Genomic DNA, 20,004 nt, shown 5'->3' on the forward strand with positions numbered 1-20,004 from the left:
GCACATTCTGCACTTAGTTTGTCCTGAGCAAAGAAGAATCCAGGTTCCACATCCTGAAAAGCATGGTAAATACAGTATTAAAGCTATTAAACTTTCTCAGCTTAACTAAGGTTCTCTTCAGCTATCACAAAAAATAATTATAAAAATCTCGTCAACCTTTTTGTTGTGCTTTACTTAAACAAAAAAAAAAGCACAGAAGAATTCTATGAAATCAGGATTTCAGTTTAAAATATTAAAGGACAAATACAAATGAAGGATGATGGCTGGGGGCAGCTACAGTCTATTGTTAACCATTTAAGATTACTTCACTAAGCTGTCGGTCTTCATCTTGAATCTTAAGCCCCTCACCCTTTAGCCATATGATAAGGAACACAGAATTACAGTCCAAGCAGAGGCTAACTACTGTTTCCAAATGAAGAATTCTTATGGGAACAAATACAGATCTCAAACAAAACCACAAAAGACGCTGAAGCAATCCTAATTGTAACCAGCTCTTCTTCCATAGCTCTGGTTTTGACTCCAGTCAAATCTTTACAAACTATGACAACAAATCATCATTTCCCCCTCTTTCCCCAGGAAAACTGTGCAAGGATAACTGTACACATGTCCAACAAATAGAGGATGTCATTTTATTGGAGGTCCACAGGTAATTGTATCACATTAGGGAGTGAAAGAATCTCGTGGTATGGCACAACACAATACCTCAACTCTGAACACTTAAACAGAAGGTTAAATGATATGCAACATGATCAAATCAGTAATTCTCCATCTTCTAGGCACCACTGATTAATTTAAAATAAACTTTAATAAATTGAAAAAATAATATAGTCCATTAATTTTTTTGTTGCACTGTCTTTAAATGAAACAGCACTTTGAAAGTCACAAATAAAAAAGCAGCACTTTCTCTTAATACCAACACCACTGTAACACATACTGTAGCGTGGCATGCAAATCCATATCTGCAGTCTTGTTTTTTTTTTTGTGTATTAACAAATGGAATGGTAATTTTCTATCTCAAATATTAGTAGCATAACATGTAAGTGCAGATCATTCTGGCCACAAGTGTGGTAAGCCTTAACAAGTGTGTATTACAAGAGCATATAACACAGAGCATGACACTTACATCCAAGAATCTCTCTCTTTTGTACTGTACATGGCGTTTGTTACAGGCTGAATTCCAACTTGCTGTACCCAAGCTTCAGGAAACAAGATTATTGACCATTTCTGGTTTTGCTTAAAAATAAAATGCAGTCACCATCAAAGCACAACCATTAGCAACCTGGTCAAAAAAATGCCATAGCTCCATTGAAAAAATAACTTGTCTTTTTAGTAGACTCCATTACGTGATAAAGTTTCCATTACAGGCATGTTACGAAGTCTTACAGTGGTACTGCAGTATCATTCGTGATAAGTAGAGATTTATATAGACACCAAGAAATGGTGCAACGTTCAAAAAAGCTGTTCAAACTGAGCTAAGCTTCACGAGACCACGTACTGAGTCTTCATGCAATGAATCCTGGCTGGCTAGACTCAGGACGTGCATTGTATGGCTGTGTGTAATAGGACTTCCACTTGGCAGCATCCCAGGGGGTGATGGAGCTTCTTCAGGAGTGAGAAACTGATGACCTTCATGTTCGTCTTTTAATGGTATCATGTCTGTCAAACCTGTATCTGATGTGAGATTTGGCATAGAAGACGGTGGTGTTGGTTGCCCTAGAGTTAGAGTTGCACAAGGCCCACTGATAGTAGTCTTTCCTGGTAAAGGTAGCTCTTCACTTGTTATGCTTGGCTCACTCTGTAGTAGGGGGGTGGCAGCGGCCTGCAAAACGAATTTAGTGCTCTGAATGCACTGATCTTGGTCACACTGTAGAATGGAAGGGTGTCAAAAACATATAAGGCAAACAAAACAGAGAAAAAAAGGGAGAATATGGACAAAAAGATATGGAAAAGAATGGGATGTGAAGAGAAAAAAGAAAGCCATTAGTATCATTCCATGGTTAGCCACCCAAAAATCCCATTGCATGCTGCCCGGGGAAAAAAAAAAAAGCATGCGTAACTGAGCCAGTGCTTTGGATTACCGTCAAAGTAAATTGTGATAAACATTTACAGTGCTCACTTAAGGGTTTTGGTAACCTCTAAAATAGTACTTTGAGTACTGTAATTCAAACGCTTTGCTTATTCTTGTTCGAAGTCATTTGGAAAGCCTAGCTGCACAGTCCGTGTGTAACTAACTGCATCGGGCACCTCAAAACCTCCCCGATTCCAGGTGAGGTGAATCACTTCCACACTACTCCTTTTACCCTAGAGTAGCTAGCAGTTCAGAGAGAGGCCCAAAGGCATAATCCAAGCATCTTTCCAAGTTCAAAAACACTAGGCAAGTGTCTTTTTTTTAATTGGTCTTCACATGTCAGAATTAAGGTGCTACAGAAGTTTTCCAGAAGAATTCCTTTGATGCAGGTGGTTTAATAAAGATATAGCTGGCAATACAGCCTCTACGAGCAAAAGTTCCCCCCCTCCCAATTTAATACATTATATATACACTCTAGAGAATATACTACACTATACTCAGTACTCTACAGGATGCGTAGAAATTAGGCAGCACTGCAGATGCATTAATTTGATATCAACTTTCATGATTTTTAGTCTGTTTCTTGATTAATTTAATCTTGACAATGTGAAGAATCAAGGTACAAACCCCAAATTTTCTGGCAAGCACTTTCACAATAACAAGCCAAATTCAGCATTATATAAATCCAGTCAAGCTCAGTGAGTATTACTAGGAACACTTTTGGCTCTACATCATTCCTAAGAACTGTTTATACAAAATTATCATTCTTTCCTTGAGATGACAAGACAGGTAGGTGTTTCAATAACGTCCAGCTAGCTAAGTGGGTAGTAGATCTACTGCCAAATTAAGTTTCTTTAACACAAACTGGCGTGACTTTTGAGAACTTCCAAGGACGATAATTAATTTAATAATTCATAGCCTGATCAGTTATAACATCTGCAGATTTTCAAAATCCTGTTAGATTCATTTGCCATACTACTGTTCTGCTGTGCAAGAGAAACACTACAGTCAGTGAATAGAACTGTAACTCCAGTGCAGCAAAGAAAATTTGGAAGCAAGCAAGCAGAATAAAAAAATACATCCAGAGGTAAGACATGCCTATTCACTGTTGTTATTTCAAGGATTCTGTTAAAGCAATACATTCTGCTTTATGACTGACTTCTTTGATCTATATCAAATTACTGAAAGACATTACAAATCCAGTATCTGTTCAAGATATTCCCAATCATAACCATTGCTACTAAAATTACAGCAATGGAAATTCATGGAAAGACTTTTGCTTCCTTTACTGTATGTTAAAAACCATCATTATGAATGCTTCCTCTGATATTTTCAGGTCCTCCAATTCCACCACTGAATAGCTTAATAGTGGATGCACACACATTACATTCAGAAAGCGTGCAAGCAGACTACTTGGTCACAGTAGATAGACACATTTAAAATACTACCTAAGTGGTTTAGGACCCCAGACCAACTACTTTTTGACAGGCAGAAGTTCCAACCTTACTCAGTTATGTATTTTCCAACACTTATGCTTTCAGAAAGATAAATGCACTGACTTCCTATTACATAAATTGAGTTCATATATGTTGCAGGCGATTTTTTCCCCCACAAAATGATAAACAGCCCCAGCCAAACAACTGAAGTGGTCCCATATAATTTCAGAGGGATTACTCACAGGCTTAAAGCTAAAACCTTGCATAAGTACCTTACTAAGAAGCAAACTGCCAGCATCTTTTAAAGTCAAGCTTTCAATTAGTAATTCAGTGTGAATAACCTATTCTTGATTAATATACTGTTATTCATGCCTGCTTATTTAGAATAGAATCATAGAATAGTTTGGGTTGGAAGGGACCTCTAAAGGTCATCTAGTCCAACCCCCCTGCCGTGGGACATCTTCAACTACATCAGGTTGCTCACAGCCCCGGCCAACCTGACCTTGAATGTTTCCAGGGATGGGGCATCCACCACCTCTCTGGGCAACCTGGGCCAGTGCTTCACCACCCTCAGCGTAAAAAATTTCTTCCTTCTATCTAGTCTAAATCTATCCCCCTTTAGTTTAAAGCCATTCCCCCTTGCCCTCTCACAACAGGCCCTGCTAAAAAGTTTGTCGCCATCTTTTTCATAAGCCCCCTTTAAGTACTGAGAGGCTGCAATAAGGTGTCCCCAAAGCCTTCTCTTCTCTAGGCTGAACAACCCCAACTCTCTCAGCCTTTCCTCATAGGAGAGGTGTTCCATCCCCCTCATCATTTTCGTGGGCCTCTTCTGGACCCACTCCAACAGGTCCGTGTCTTTCTTATGCTGAGGGCTCCAGAGCTGGACGCAGTACTCCAGGTGGGGTCTCACCAGAGCAGAGCAGAGGGGCAGAATCACCTCCCTCGACCTGCTGGCCACGCTTCTTTTGATGCAGCCCAGGATACAATTGGCCTTCTGGGCTGCGAGCGCACATTGCTGGCTCATGTCCAGCTTTTCATCCACCAGTACCCCCAAGTCCTTCTTGGCAGGGCTGCTCTCAATCCCTTCATCCCCCAGCCTGTATTGATTTCAATTAAACTATAGCCCTTCAACCAACCTTACTATGCAGACCTTAAAGATCTGTTAACTGAATTTTCAAACTTCAAAAAGACCAACAAAATCCATCTTCTCTGAAAAGCAGTAGCCAAAGAGCATGTTAAATAACAAAGGAATGCCTATAACCACTGGGGTACATTGAAAACAAATAATGTTAGCAGCTGACTTATTGCTTTAGCGAAGCTTCAGCACTGATCTTCAAGAGGAAATCATTGTTCCAGGCAATACAAGTACAGTTTTAAATTAGCTGAAGGTAATTTACTTGAACTCATTGTATAGTGTGGATTCATTTTCTTCTTACCAAACTCTAGTGCATTTCAACTGAATCAATATCAAACAGATGAAGTAGCCTCATAAAGCCCCATTAAACAGAGCATTATAAAACTTCTTCAGGTGCTGTATATCTCTTCTTCATTTTCCATGCACCTGTCACTTCCCTAAAGCCTCTCCTCTTATTCAGATACATTTCAGGTTTTCTTTTTTTTGTTCTATTTAACAGTGATCAACATGAAATGTCTTAGGAAAATACAGGCTGTAAACAGCTTTCAAAAGTGACTAGAGTGGGGTTTATACTAGAAAAGGTAGATGTGTTCAATGAAGCTCTCAAAAACATCTGATAAAAACAACATATACTATACAGGTAGACTATTCTTGAGTCTAAACAGCCAACACAAAACTGAACAAGGAAATCGGATTTGTTTATAGGGCTGGCATGATGTTTTTTTCTTGATTCCATATTTCACTCTTAACTAAATGAAATTTGGGGCCAAAAGTCTTAGCTATTAATCACATGAATTATTCAACGCCAGCATTTCAAATGGAATAAAAAGGCCTATGATTGTAACAAAAAGGAAGCCAAGTACTGAAATCTAAATAGCTAAAAATCTACCGTAGAAATTATTCCACCAGTACCTTCTTATGTCTGATCTACTGATTTTATTTTCCACTTACAATTTCCACTGTTTCAGAGGAACAGCAGATTCTGAAGGTAAGACAAGTTTAATAAGTTCTATAAGTACAGAAGTTCAATTATATGTGTGCATAGAAATTTTAGCCATCTCTGTATTTATTTTCACATCAAAAGGCACAAATTAAAGCAAATTAGACAAAACCTAAAATTCTGCGTTTATTTCACAAATAATAAATACAAACAACTAAGCAACAATATTTGTTTTTTTCCTGAAGAAAATCTGATTTTTTCTACACTACACAAAACATACATGTTAACATAGTAGTTGTACATGTCAATATATTTTTCACATTTCTAATGCCAAAGCCAGAGATTATTTACTTTGAATTTAAAATTAACTTCATTAAAAATTTTCTAAACACTGGTAACATTAAAGAATTGTTACAGTTCTCAGGAGATGGGGAAAAGAAGGTTGAATTATCTCAGCATCTCTGAATAAAGTACAAACAACAAAAAGTTCGGAGGAGACTGACAGCACTGAATGACAGTGCTATGAAGTAACAGAAAGAATGCTGAAATGCCATACTAGACGGATACAATAGATGGGTAAAGAGTGGAGGGACGGAGCTGTATAACTGTTCCCAACAGCAGTAGGATTTCACACTCAAAATCATGGTATTGCAAATACTGTGCAACAACTGAGCCACAAAACCCACCAAGTCAATGGCTCCACTAGCAAGTAGTACAGTGCACTAGGAGATCTATCAAGAGAAATGCTTCTGAAGCCAAAGGGGAAACTATACCTGTTCCAGGGATCTTACTTCAGACTAGCTACTGTCTGTTCTTATGGATTGAATGTCCGTGAATGGCTAGAGTATGTTGGGTGTATTCTGGGAGCACATCTTCTGAAAGAAATCTAGTTCATGTGCTCTCATACTGCTCTGCGATGTGAACGAAAATGCAGTAAATATGCACAATCAAAAGAATTGCTTCTAAAACATACCTCAATCCAAAGCAAAATGCTGAAGTTGATTTACTGCATGTGCCCTTAACCCATTTTAACTGTGAAGTAAAATGCTTTATTGAGAGTCCTCTACCAACCTTGACTGTAGTAATGTTGGCTTGATAAGAGCCCTACGTTCCATTTTGGGCAATGATAAATTATATTTGTGAAGTACGACAGTAAATATACAAGGAAACACACTCGTAAAACTCCCAGCGAAGTGGGGCTCCTATCCTTGCTGATCCTTGTACTGTCATGGTAGAAATACTTACTCCTAATAATGAGAATATGAAAAGCAAAGGAGAAAGTACACTAGGATGGTCAGAGTTAAAGATCCCTGGATCAGCTGGATTCCTGTTTCCAGATCAGTGCTAGAAATACTGATGTGAACATCTGGGAGAGGACTTTGCTGCATGTCTCACTGGTAACGAAGTGTTGCGCATGCACTGTTACGGTTCCTATAATTTTCAGTGGTACGTATAAGTAAGAAAACACTAACTAAACAATCTGCATCCAGGAAAGGAAAGGGAGAACTGGAAATAAGGGAATTTGGCACACAAGGAACTACCTAAGCACTGAACAAGAGATGCCTAGAATGCAGGAGTACAAGTGAATTTCTTAAAAACAAAGAAATAAACCTGTCCTGACACAGAGGCAGATAGGAGTAAAGTCTATCACTCACAAGGCATTAGAGAATTCTTAGAGACATCATAGTAAAAATAAAGCAAACTAATGCCTCTAAAAAAGTGCACGGAGTGAGATGGATTCTGTGTTTCTTCGTAACGGCTTACTAAAGAATAAAATACCCTGTATCAAAACCCAAGAACCAACTTAGGCTTTTAAGAGAAAGCTAAGTACTACGTAAGTGCAGATCCAGGTAATGGTAGCTGATGGGTTTATGGTGAAATAAGAACTCTCTTCAGAATAGAAAGAAAATAAACCTTAAAATGAAAGAGAAAGAAAGAATAAAATACAGAGAAAAATATGATTTCATAATGGCTGAGATACTGTGCTTCATGCAAAAAAATTCTTAAGAATGAGAATAGACATACTTGGGCAATCAAGCTAATGAAGAGCTTGTAAAAACAACCATCAATAAAATGCAATAGGAAAATACTTTGGAAATACCAGATCTACAGATCATTAGCTCCAAGTGACCATGCTTGTCACTTGGATAAGGATATTAAGAAGCTGGATAATGAATTTACCAGATTAATTTCAAATTATATTTGAAAATAGATTAAAAACACTGGGAATGTACCAGGAAAAAAATCATTATGTGCTTCCAGCCTTCAAAAAAGTAAATAAAACTTCAGCTCTTAGTAAAATAAGGGTGATACTAAGGAGAGAACAGGAGAAAAAGCTCTTTTATAAAGATCTAGAAAAAAAAATAATCATAGTATGGGTCTATGAAGCACTGATTATAGCAACAACCCTGACTTGCTGAGATTGTGACAAACTGAGTCACTGGCACGAATAGGGCAGCTCCTATATGAAATATTCAAAGTCTCAAAGGCAAAATTACCACAAAAGCTGTTAAAATAGTGCCCCAAAAATGGCATCCTGAATAAGAGATAATGTATTGCACTGAAAACAAGTGTCTGGCAAGTTTAAACTTAGCCTGATATTTATTTTGAGGTTAAATGCAAAAATGATGCTATGCTAAAAGATGTATTAAAATAAATGAAAGCAGAAAATAATACTAAGCAACCTAGAGAGATTTAAAGAATGACCAGAGGCTAGCTGGGTGAGGCACAAGAATTCTATTTGGAAAGACACAAGTCACTGAGTAAAAGATTTGAGGGAAGGGAAGCGAAGGAAAGGAAAGAGGGAAGGGAAGGAATAAGAGAAGACAAGTGTGATAGAAGATGCTCATTAAAATCTTCCTTTAACATCAATGGGCAGGAGAGACATTTTAGCACACTATATGGGTTAAGTAGTATAACATCTAGACAATAAGACTCAATGTAGAGATAAGAAGATGTAACGCATTCTGGAATAAAATCCAGGGAGACACACCATAAAGGTGTACTGGAACACACTTCAGATTTCTAATAAATTATTTCCTGTACTCAAAAGAGTCAAACTTGTTAACACAATGTAATTATCTCTGATGATGTATAAATGGCTAAACCTCTGCCATTTAAAAAGTATTTATGGACTAAGACTATGATCTACACATGCTCTTAAGTCAAGGAATTTCATTTTGCCCATCCTTATCTGAAACCATAATAATACAAGCTGCAGTACCAGATACATCCCCTTCAAACGAGGCAGTTCTTTGTGGCTCACCTGCCTCAGCTCCAAGAAAGTGTTTTTCATTTTATGCCTCTGCCTTTTTTTCCAAGACATATGCAACCTTCCAGAAGGGAAGACTTTCCCTCTTTTGCCTAACCTTTGTCAGTGAGGACACAAGGTAAAAAGGAAACCTTTTCTTCCACTAAGACTTTCCTTCTACTGTTTTGCTTCCACTGGAGTCTTGGGCTTGAGCTAGTCTGTTATTTCAACCATCAATCACCAAAGGAAATTTTGATGTTTGCATCTGAACTTCTAGCAAGAGGGATTCTAGAGAATCTTGCAGAGATTCCTCCTCTAAAAAAACCAAAAAAACCAACCTAAACCCAAAGAAACCCAACAGGATGCTGCATGCCTTGTTATGCTTCTGCCATAAAGTGCACTCCACTGCCTTTCGCTCAAGAAGCTTCAGCGGTCTTTCTCAGTGGAGAACAAGTGAATGGCTGGTGTTCCCAACGCTCCTGTTCCCAAACTTCTTCAGAAGAATTTAAGATTGGGTACTGGGAAGAAAGCTGAAAGAAACAGATACTGTAAAGCCTGGAAAAGTACTAGGGGTCACTTTATGGGAAAAAGCTTTAAACAGAATGAAGTTTTACTTGATTATTTCTGTTGAAATTTAAATCGGAACAGGAAATCTGGTAACTGAACAGAATGGCTGAAAACAACTAAGCTAGCAGTAAGGTGAATTAATTTTGGTAGAAAAAAAGAAAGTCTTATGTGGATGAGATTGAGATCTTAACTGTGAAATAGGGAAATCAGTTTTGTTTGCTGCTTTATGAGATAGGAGAGATGGGAACCTGAAGGTAGCTACAGAGTCTACTGAGAAGAGCAAAACCGTTGACCTTTGAATACAGAAAAAGGGAAATGTGAAACAAGAACAAATCAGAGGCAAAGGTATGTCCCACTGCATTGTTGCCAGCAGGAAATGAATTTATAATTTCTTATTGCTTCAAGCAACTCGGGAAAGAATGCAAGATTTTAAACAGGGAAGACAAAATAGTGCTAGAGAGACTGGGAAACTAAGCAGGTCTTTAACAGTTTGCAATAAAACTCAAGGGAGAAATTTTAATGCTGATAGCTGGCTGCCACTAGAAGCCAATTGGTCTTGGATACAGACCAGGAATAATACCCTGAGAAAAATGGCATCACAGTCTTAAAGATATTCCTCCATACTAAACACGACCTATTACATTTTTCAAGCTTTTTCTGAGAGATCATTTTCAGGAATGAAAGCTGCGCATTTCCAAGTGACTCTCTCTGATAACTGTTAAAGAACCCAAGCCTTTCGCAGTTTGAGTAGTGTGATGTTCTAGGATATAAGAAGTTCAAATCCTTGAAGAATTTGCGTATTTACAGGTATTACACTCTAAAATCATAAGAGCTACCTGTTTGACTCAAAGTAATACCATAGCAGATTTCTTCATTTCTAGAGACAAATTTAGACAATTTTCTATCAAATTGGCCCAAGATTTTCTCATTAATAACTAGTGTCTTCTTACAATGCAAGTATAATTCTTATAGTGTCAAGATAATTTAATGCCAGGGACTTATTGTGGTTTAATGATCCTCACAAATAAGAAGTCTTGACAGAGTCAGAAAGTTTGGGTAATCCCTGAAAGACCAGGGCTATTTTTCTAAGGTTTGCTTTCTCTTTCCTTTTTTTTTTTTTTTAACCCCCCTCTTCTCTTTTCAGAGTTACATTTTTTTTTGAGTAAAATTTGCATGGAGCATTACCTTGTTCTGCACAACTGCACCTCACAGAAGATTCAGAGTTAATACTGTGTCTTTAATACATTTTCTCATTAAGGAGACTAACAAATCTTCTATTTAATCCTCAAAATAATGAGTAAAAACAGCTTAGGAACTACAGCAGAATTTTTATACCAGTTTATCAGTGACACTAAAACTAATCTGTCTGGGAATAGTGAGTCTTATTTTGTTCAAAAGAAAGGCTGAATTATGTCAGAAGGCCTTGTGGCCTCCTCTTTTTTGGCAGAGGGAGGGTGTCCATAACTCATGGCTTCTCTGACAAAGTCTTAGAACCCACGTAATATGAAGATATGTGGATAACAATTCAGAAATAGGCACATATGTAAGATGCTTGCCTTTGGAAAAAGATCTCTTTCCAGTTATTCTCTTCTTCTTGGCACTGGAAATCCTATCTTCCATTATGATAGCCAATGCTACCAGCAAAAAACAAAGTAAAAACTATTGGCACAGTTTCAAAGATGTTTAAAAGCTTTTGCTGTAACAATCCAGTTGCCATTTTTTGTTCATTGGAAGTTCAGTGTCCTCCTGCTCTTTCTTCAACACACTTCTCCCCTAGAAACTCCTCTTTGTTCATCTTTGCTTTTTAAAACACATTAGTCTATGTAAAACCGCAGTGTACAAGCAAAGAAGGAAATAGAGTATGAAGAAAGCGCCATACAAAGTAACAATAAGCTGGAAAATGATGAACCAGAGCAAGTCCATGATACTTGAATATTCCAGTTCAAGACATAGCAGGTGTCAACAGTACAAGTCAAAATGCCAGTATATTCAACAAATCAACAGTGTAGAAAAGCCTCTTTTTTTTTTTTAGAATCCATGAGCAATAACTATTACACTGTGTGAAACATACATCAAAAAGAGCCTTGGGGTTTTTTTCTTTACTGTTAATAAACAAGTCATTCCACCCAGAGTGTCAGCTGTATCCAGTTAGTTATTACTTGATTAGTTCACATGAAAGTGGAGAAGGAAAACATTCACAGGAATCTTGATGAACAACACTATGGGATGATTCCTACCATGTTGCTCTGCGATTGTGTGGCCCCATACATAGTAATGCCATTTGATGGTCCTGCTAATTGCGGTGTATCTGGTTGTATAAATCCTCTTCTGTCAATTAAGCTACGGAATAATCAAAATAAAGAAAAAGTGTTAGAGAGATTTCTGATCAATAACTACCTCCTCTCAATAAAAAGAAAGAGAAAAATACCTCGCCAATACCTTCAAATGTCCCCTTTTATTCAACTGAAGTACAAGACTTCATTTCTACTCATCAGGAAGGTAATTGTTTCCTTGTAATACTACCTGCCACATAGTCATATGTACTGCTACTTTTCTGGATTTTTATCATAGACAAAAGATTTAGAAGCTTACCAGCAGATACCACAAAAACCAAGAATTTTAAACCACAGGTGAAAAAACAAATTACAAAACTCACTAGTGCACTTTGAATCAGTATCTAATTTGAAGGTTCTTTTGTTATCAGTTTCCACACCTCTAAATCAAAGCTACTTAACCACAAAATTTAGAAAGAAAGAAAGAGGAACTTTTCAGACAACTTACTTGCCAGGTGTTTCATGACAGCTACTTAACACTGCTTATAGTGCTCCACTATTCTTACCAAAATGATGCACTCAGAATTTCTTATTTCCATCTAAGAAAATGTTTTGTGGAGAAATTAATAAAAATAAGTAAAAATCTACATAAGATTATAAAAAAATAAATAGAATGGAATAATCTGACCTAGCTAAAGATTTTGCTAAAGTTCCACATACAATTTTACTCTCAATTTGAGAACAATAAACCTCACTTAGGTTCTGGTAGTTTGTCCTGGTTTCGGCAGGGATAGAGTTAATTTCCTTCCTAGTAGCTGGTACGGTGCTGTGTTTTGGATTTAGTATGAGAATAATGTTGATAACACACCGATGTTTTAGCTGTTGCTAGGTAGTGCTTACACTAGTCAAGGACTTTTCAGCTTCCCATGCTCTACCGACTGAGAAGGCTGGAGGTGCACAAGAAGCTGGGAGGGGGCACAGCCAGGACAGCTGACCCAAACTGGCCAAAGGGATATTCCATACCATGTGACGTTATGCTCAGTATATAAAGCTGGGGGAAGAAGAAGGAAGGGGGGGGATGTTCGGAGCGATGGCGTTTGTCTTCCCAAGTAACTGTTACGCATGATGGAGCCCTGCTTTCCTGGAGATGGCTGAACACCTGCCTGCCCATGGGAAGCAGTGAATGAATTCCTTGTTTTGCTTTGCTTGCGTGCGCAGCTTTTGCTTTACCTATTAAACTGTCTTTATCTCAACCCATGAGTTTTCTCACTTTTACCCTTCCGATTCTCTCCCCCATCCCACTGGGGGGGAGTGAGCGAGCGGCTGTGTGGGCTTAGTTGCCAGCTGAGGTTAAACCACGACATAGTTGATATTCATAAAAAACTGAATGTACAGACCAAAGTACTGTATTCTACATGTATTAGCTCATATCGCTTCCATACAAAAAAACCCCCAAAACCCCAAAAACTTTTCAACTGTTTATGCTTCAATTCATTCAAAGTTGTTTTTTTTTTAAATTATATGTAGCTTTCAATTATAGTTCCGTATATTTTTAATCATAGGCCAAAATGTTTTTTTTCCCTGTGACCTGAACAATGTTACTTCCCATCTGGAAAAATACAAAATTTTACCACAGGATATCAAATTTTAACTGGAGGGTTTATAGTTCCAGTTACTAAGACATAATAACAGGAATGCCTTAAAACACCTGAGAGCTAAAGTCAGCACAGAACTGGTTTTATTTGCTGATTTATGGGACCTCTGAATTCACTAAGGGTCAAGATGGCTTCAATTTTAAAAGATAAGAACAGGATGGATAGAAAAATCTAAGGCATTTCCCCTCTCAGAAGTCAATGAGGTTTCCACCACGTGGAGATCGGTTTAAACTCTCCTCATGAAGGTCTGCAGAACAGGGTTTTATGTACATTCAAACACTTAGAACTCCACCTGAGATTACAATCTGCCATGTGGAAAGCACTCCTTCAAAAACCAAAGGCTTAAAAAAGTTTTATGATTTATTATATCAGAATACTAGTTAGACCTATGCTGACAGCTATGGATCAAATTAAGATTTCAAAGTTACTGTTGAGGACATGTAAAATGCATTCTGAACTTCTTAGCATAGGTGTAAAAACGAGAAACATGATCTTTAACAGAAGTGAGAAAAGTTTGGTTTATTTACAGATCCTCTCTTAATCTGCGTTCCATTCTCAAAGGCACTTGAACATTTTGAATTTTAAGCTGTAATTGCTGCTAAACCACTTTACCAGAATTTAAGGAAAAAACTAGTATTTCGTGCCTTGGGACACAGCTGAGATTAAAAGTCAAAAAAAGCAAGATTATAATTTACATTTTACAGTCAGTAAATTTTTACTGTTGGTCACAAAATATCTCCCTGCAGAAACTCTGCAAATACTTTGGCACCTAAATAAGTTATGTTGCTACATGGAATTTAGGAGAATTATGTACAAACTCTGTTAAAACACAGGAGCCGATGCCAGTCTGGGCTAATTGTGTGCTGCTACTTGTATCAGCCTAAGATGCTATTTCAGATACTGAGAAACATTATGTAGTTTTCATAAAGATTTCCACCTAGAGTCAAACAAAAGATTTTGAAGCATGGCATAGAGTTTTTATGTCACATGCTTTTAGGAAAAGCAAAGTGGCAGAATTAAAGGTTTGGCTCCAGGCACCATTCATATAGGCAGGAAGCAGAGACAGGGTTACTCTTTCTCATCGCAGGGATTACAGTGTTAACCCAGTATGTGGAAATCTTAACTCAGCTGTCTCCTCCTTAGGAAAAGATGTCAGTCTCTCCTGTTGACCTTCGACTGCTCATAGAAGAACCACCTCTGATATTCATAATAGCAAAGACAGAAATCCCACTTCCAATGAAACACCTTAGCCACTGGACTATAAAGTCATTTGCTTTCTTTCTTCTCGATAGTTCAGATTCATAACTACATAATTCCAGACAAAGCAAAACAGCTTCAACCGATAGGTATGCCACAAAAATAATCTACAAGATGTCAGCCACTCTTTACAGAGGAACTGGGCCTCTATTGTACATGTAGTATGTGAACTATCTAACCGCTGAGCACTGGAATAAGAAAAGAATTAAGTCTTTCCAGCTGCCAGTTTTAGTTGTCTAGTCTCAGCTCTGTATTATATTTTGTTCAAGCTGAAAAACCATCTGCAATCTTGAATATACAAATATTTTGGATTTCAAAAGTGAAAATGTATGCAGCAAAAATTAATCCATTAAGCTTTTTCTGGTGTAAGACCACCAAATTCAGTGTAATGTATATATGTTAACAGTAGTATAAATAAAGAAAATTTACTGTCTATTTAAATAAAACAGTTCAGAGTGAAAAGACAAAAATGAATTATTATCAAGCTAGTTGTAGAATTAAGGTTCCTAAACTCTCCTAAACACGTCACATTCGTTAGATATGTAAGAGTTTAATAAACTTTCTAACTGCCCATGATGCAAGCACTAACTACTAGAAATCTTTTACTGCTAGAAGTTATTAACTGCATTGGCAAAAGTTCAAACAACAGATAAGCAAGTTTATTTTTATTTCAGATGTCAACCTTAAATATATTTTACAGGATCTGATCACTCACTCAGTTACCCACAATTTACCAACTTATCTCTTTACTACTGAAGAAAAACTTAATTAAAGCTTCTAATGGACAGTAAAACAAAACTATTTTTGTTGAGTAAACTCAAGCAATCAGAAATAATTTTTTTTTTTTAATCAATAATCATGTGGGTTCATTTATACTAACAATACTTTTGATACTCTTACCTTGGAGAGAGGGGCCCACAGAGTGCAGCACAGCAATTAGTAAAGATGTTGCCATAACTGTATGGATTATAGTTTTCTTTACCTCTTTTATTTGACCATGATCCTTTAATCTGAAGAGATATGAACAAGATGCATCACATATAATACAATACAGAAAATGGCTGAGACAAATTAAGGGTTACCAAAGCAGCAACATGCTACTTAAATCAGAGGCAGACCAGAGAAAACCCATGATCACACTTTCAAAACGGCTTAGAGCTTTGGGCTGTTATGAAAGGCTGGACCCTAAAATCTTAGAAGCAAGCACGTGCTTCACCTCCATAGATTTAGACAATCCAAAATCTCAAAGGATCAATATACTCACAGTAGGAATTTCAGCATCTAAACATAATGGTCTAAGCTTAATTTTACAAATATTATGGCATGTTCTACAGAAGAGGTTCAATTGCAATGTACCATTAAAGCCAGCAATAGAGCACTTCTTTTCCATACTCTTGGGTCAGTTCTCAAGCTGTGCAATACCACACAACATTATCTTCTCTAAAGTTCACAAATGGCTCTAAAATATTATGAAGCAACTGCAGTCATGACTACCTTTTAGCACATATTACATTTTCTTTTAGCTAGTCTTGCTTTTCTGTTTGTGAGATACTTGAGAGCCTGAGTAAAATGTCTTATTGTATTCAACTGGAAATGTATGCTTTAAGTGAAATTACTGAGCAGTTTACTTGAAATTCAGACATGTTACACTGCTGCAGTTCCCTGCTATCTGACTTTCAACAATCCATCTCCAATCTCCTAAGAGACATTTATTTGAGGGAAGGGGGGATAGTGGAAGCACACTGGGTCCATCTAGAGAGACAATGTTGGCCTAAACCTATTAACTGAGGAATACCAGAGTATCTCATCTGTCTTACTAACGAGGTAGATTTCTTCAAAGTCAGGCTACTTGCTTGGATACTTGATGCTGAGGCACAATTCATTCTGAGCCTGCTCGGTAAGTTTTTTCTGGTTGATTAGCATTTATTGTAAAATTTATAATTTTAACTGTGACCTTAAACAATAACAAAAAATGTGTCTAACAGACCCAAAGATGCTACTTTTATATTTGCCAGATACCTATGAAAAAAGGTACAACAGAAAATTACAATAAAATAATTTTAAGCTATAAAATAATTTGTTAGATTACTTGCTAAATTCCAACAAGCTTTCTATACCATTAGCTACCTAGCTATTTTTATTTTCTCCTTTCATTCATTTTGTATTTCTCCTTTTACTTAGGGGAGGACACATGAGGCCTCCACACACAGTTAAACATAATTTCACACCAAAACAATGGAAACCTATGTGCAAAATAGGACAACTGTAGAAATGAGAAAGTTGACCTTTAAATTAATTATATACTCCTTGCCAGAGGTTTTAGACCTCAGACTGGCAAAGAAATTTCAAAGGAAAAATAAAATAAAGGATGAAATTTTTGTTTTGAGAATTCAACACACTTTGCAGTTTTTACAGTAAGCAATTTTTGAGTCAAAGAATATTTAGGACTCCCAGTGAACAAGAGATACTGAAAATTATTTAGTAATTTCCTACTGTATAAAATATACTTGTTTCTTTGTCTCCTCTCTTACATATTTTCCTATTTCAAGATACAGGTCCTGTGGGTGTAAATCATAATGGACACACTATGTAACCAGCACATTTTCAAGCCACAACAAATACAGCCCAAAAGATCTCTTCTGATATTTTGAATCAAGCATGACCAGGTTACTTCCTTCTTTCCTCCTGAGGCATTCACAAAATTATGCAGGCAGGTATGACTTCTCTAAGAATAACAGAGAAAAACCTCCTCATTACTATTTAAAAACATATATGTAGAAATACACTATGAACTTACATCTTCATTTGTTGTTTGATTGGAGCTGATCAAATACGTGTGAAAACCTGAGAGGCCAACAATGGACCATACTGAGAAAAAACACACCACAGCTTCCAACACAGTAATTGAAAGTCAAGGAAATATATGCAAATGGAAAAAAAAAATTATATCCAATAACAAGTTACAAGTAGTTACAATCACAAAATTCAGGGTAGTCAACTTATAGCCCACGAGTCCCTTGAGATCTCTGGGATACTTCAAAGGGGTCAGCAAAAATTAAACTCAGAAAAGCAAGCCTATTGTCAGTAGGCTTTAGTGTACAGGCCACTGAACAGCATCTACACCAGCAAATATTTAAGAGTCTGCAGATTGAAAAAGGCTAGAAACTACTGATGAGTGGTTCTGATCTTAATTGCTGAAATTCAGGTTTTTGTGTTCACCCTGTAAAAGTCATCACAGTTGTATTAAGACAGGTAAATTGATAAGTAACAGCAAATAACAGTTCTGAGAGGGTGAGGGGAAGATCAAACACAAGAGAGGTAACCCAGGGCTAGCCTAATAGCAAAGACTGAACAGATATGTTTGTACAAATATTTAGTGCACAATGGGAGTCTTGAGCCAGGACTAAGGGTTCTAGATCTGTGCTCATACGTACAGCAACAACAACTGTGTAAACTGCATCTCAGTCATATGTTCTAACTGCTAGACTCTCCTGTCTTTCTTCTATTACTGAAGTTAAGATGCTGATAGGGATCCTAACACTAGCATCAAAGTGCACTAGTCCAAGTAAAATGCAAAGTCCACTTTCTCTCTCAGGTCTCTCTAATAACTGGATATATTCTGTGTTACATCTGTGGGGGTGCCTGAATGGCCCAGCCTTGGCAAATGGCCTGAATAACAACTCCTGTTAAGCCTGTGAGTGTAAATAGTTGGGGTGGGGTTGAATACTCAAAACCCAGCAGCATTTGCCCAAAACTTATTACATTGAAGAGGAAGACTATCAACTCCCAACTCACTGTGCTGCTATTAAACAGTAGCTGAGGAATTACAAGAAGACTTTTTGAAGGAGGCGTCAGCCCGAATTGTAAGAAAATCACAAAAAATGGCAGAATAGAACTTGAAGTGGCAACAGCAGCAATCAAAACTTGGTTTGGTACAGCCACAAGTCACTCTGCCAGCATCTGCCTAGCCCAGACAGAGCACCCCCCTGTCAAATGCCGTTAGTAGTCTGCATCCAGACAGCATACTACCAGTATCGGGTGCAACATATAGGGACTTGCACCTGAGGTACACGTATGTGAGCTTGTGGGGTGCTTTCTCACCTGAGTGTTGTAGGGAGCAGCACAGGTACAGCAAGAGCACCCACACCTCCAAGAGGGTAGCGAAGGTGTGCACGTGCATGTTTTATTGCTCAGCAATAAGACAATAAAGTTGCTCCTAAACTTTATATAATCGAGCATAAAGAGCAACTTTCTATAGAAGGCTTCCTGCCATAGTTTTTTATTTATGTATATTTTTATTTACACACAACAGCCATGAACTCAGAATACATCTGCTTCGAGAATGTTATTTTCTACAACACTTCAATAGTAAGGTTTTTTTAGGGAACATGAATCATCAGCAGAAAAGGCTTTGGTTCCTAGAAAAACAGATATAATAAATCAGTAGGAACAAGACAATGGGAAAAGAATACGATAAAAATAATCTGTATATTAACCATATGCCAACCTTTAGTGAAGTCAGTTTCCAAAACAACATCAAGTCCAAATATTCCAGAACAAGGACACAGCCTTAAAACATACAAAAACATCCTTATCACTGAACCTATCAACAGAAGAGAAATATGACAGGTCCTCACCATTATACAGAGACACAGACTGGAAAATGCATGGATGGACGTAAGTATTTGCGATAAATAATCCTAATATTAGTTAACAGTGAAGAGTTTTGTATTGCAGGTCTGCTCTCACCTAACGAATTGGGAAAGACCTGAATTGTCTGTATAACTTCCTCTAGAACCTACTTCACTCAGAATGGTTTAAAAGCCAGAAAAGAGCCATTTGCGTTCTGAGCAAATCCGCTCCAAAAGCAGCAGGATGACCAAAGTGCATTGCTGAGCAGCATGTTCACTATTCCCTCCCCCTCATCTCCTCCTCAAGCTATGTGGAGAGTCAAACCAACACAAGATAGGAACTCAGTCTCAGTTGACTGTGCAACAGCCACAGCTAAAGCAAGGAGAATGAGGGAGAATGGATAAGGAAGTAGACTGTCGTTAGCAGAGGGTTCAGAAAGGTGTAAAAGAAGGAAACAGCCCAAAAACATTACGCACAATACAAGTCCACCTAACTGGGCTTTGAGAAGGTAGAAATCGTAAGGAAGGCTGTAGATGAGCACTGTTGGGTGGAATCTACACACCAAGATGAAGAGGAAGAATCACCAGGTCAGAAAAGGGGAACCTGAGAGGAAGATGGGCTTCCTGCAACCTCATCAGGTGACTGAGCACACCACTGACAGGATGTTCCTTGTCGTGATTACACTTAAGAGGGTCCCGAAATGCGAGTTTCTCCCTCCACATGGTAATTCCTACTGGCAAAAAAGGGAGTTCCTTTCAGTTCAAGACCTCTTTCAGTTCCCCACTGAAAGA

At 37.6% G+C, this 20,004-nt stretch overlaps 1 protein-coding gene across 4 annotated transcripts in view; it reads right to left on the bottom strand.

The window, feature by feature from the left end:
- Positions 1 to 606: 606 nt before the first annotated feature.
- Positions 607 to 20,004, bottom strand: part of ZDHHC14 (zDHHC palmitoyltransferase 14) — a 116,466-nt gene continuing 97,068 nt past the window's right edge. For 2 of the 4 annotated variants that reach the window (XM_076333792.1, XM_076333793.1), the window contains exons 6-9: positions 17,379 to 17,481; positions 15,482 to 15,591; positions 11,634 to 11,736; positions 607 to 1,819 (exon numbers count right to left, since the gene is read on the bottom strand). In XM_076333792.1, the coding sequence (XP_076189907.1) occupies positions 1,463 to 1,819; positions 11,634 to 11,736; positions 15,482 to 15,591; positions 17,379 to 17,481 (673 nt within the window). In that variant the 3' untranslated portion in view covers positions 607 to 1,462. Of the gene's footprint in view, positions 1,865 to 11,633; positions 11,737 to 15,481; positions 15,592 to 17,378; positions 17,482 to 20,004 lie in introns of all 4 variants that reach the window. The other 2 variants (XM_076333790.1, XM_076333791.1) reach the window with 1 other exon arrangement.

The sequence above is a fragment of the Aptenodytes patagonicus genome, chromosome 3, assembly GCF_965638725.1.
Source record: "Aptenodytes patagonicus chromosome 3, bAptPat1.pri.cur, whole genome shotgun sequence".
Taxonomy (NCBI): Eukaryota; Metazoa; Chordata; class Aves; order Sphenisciformes; family Spheniscidae; genus Aptenodytes; species Aptenodytes patagonicus.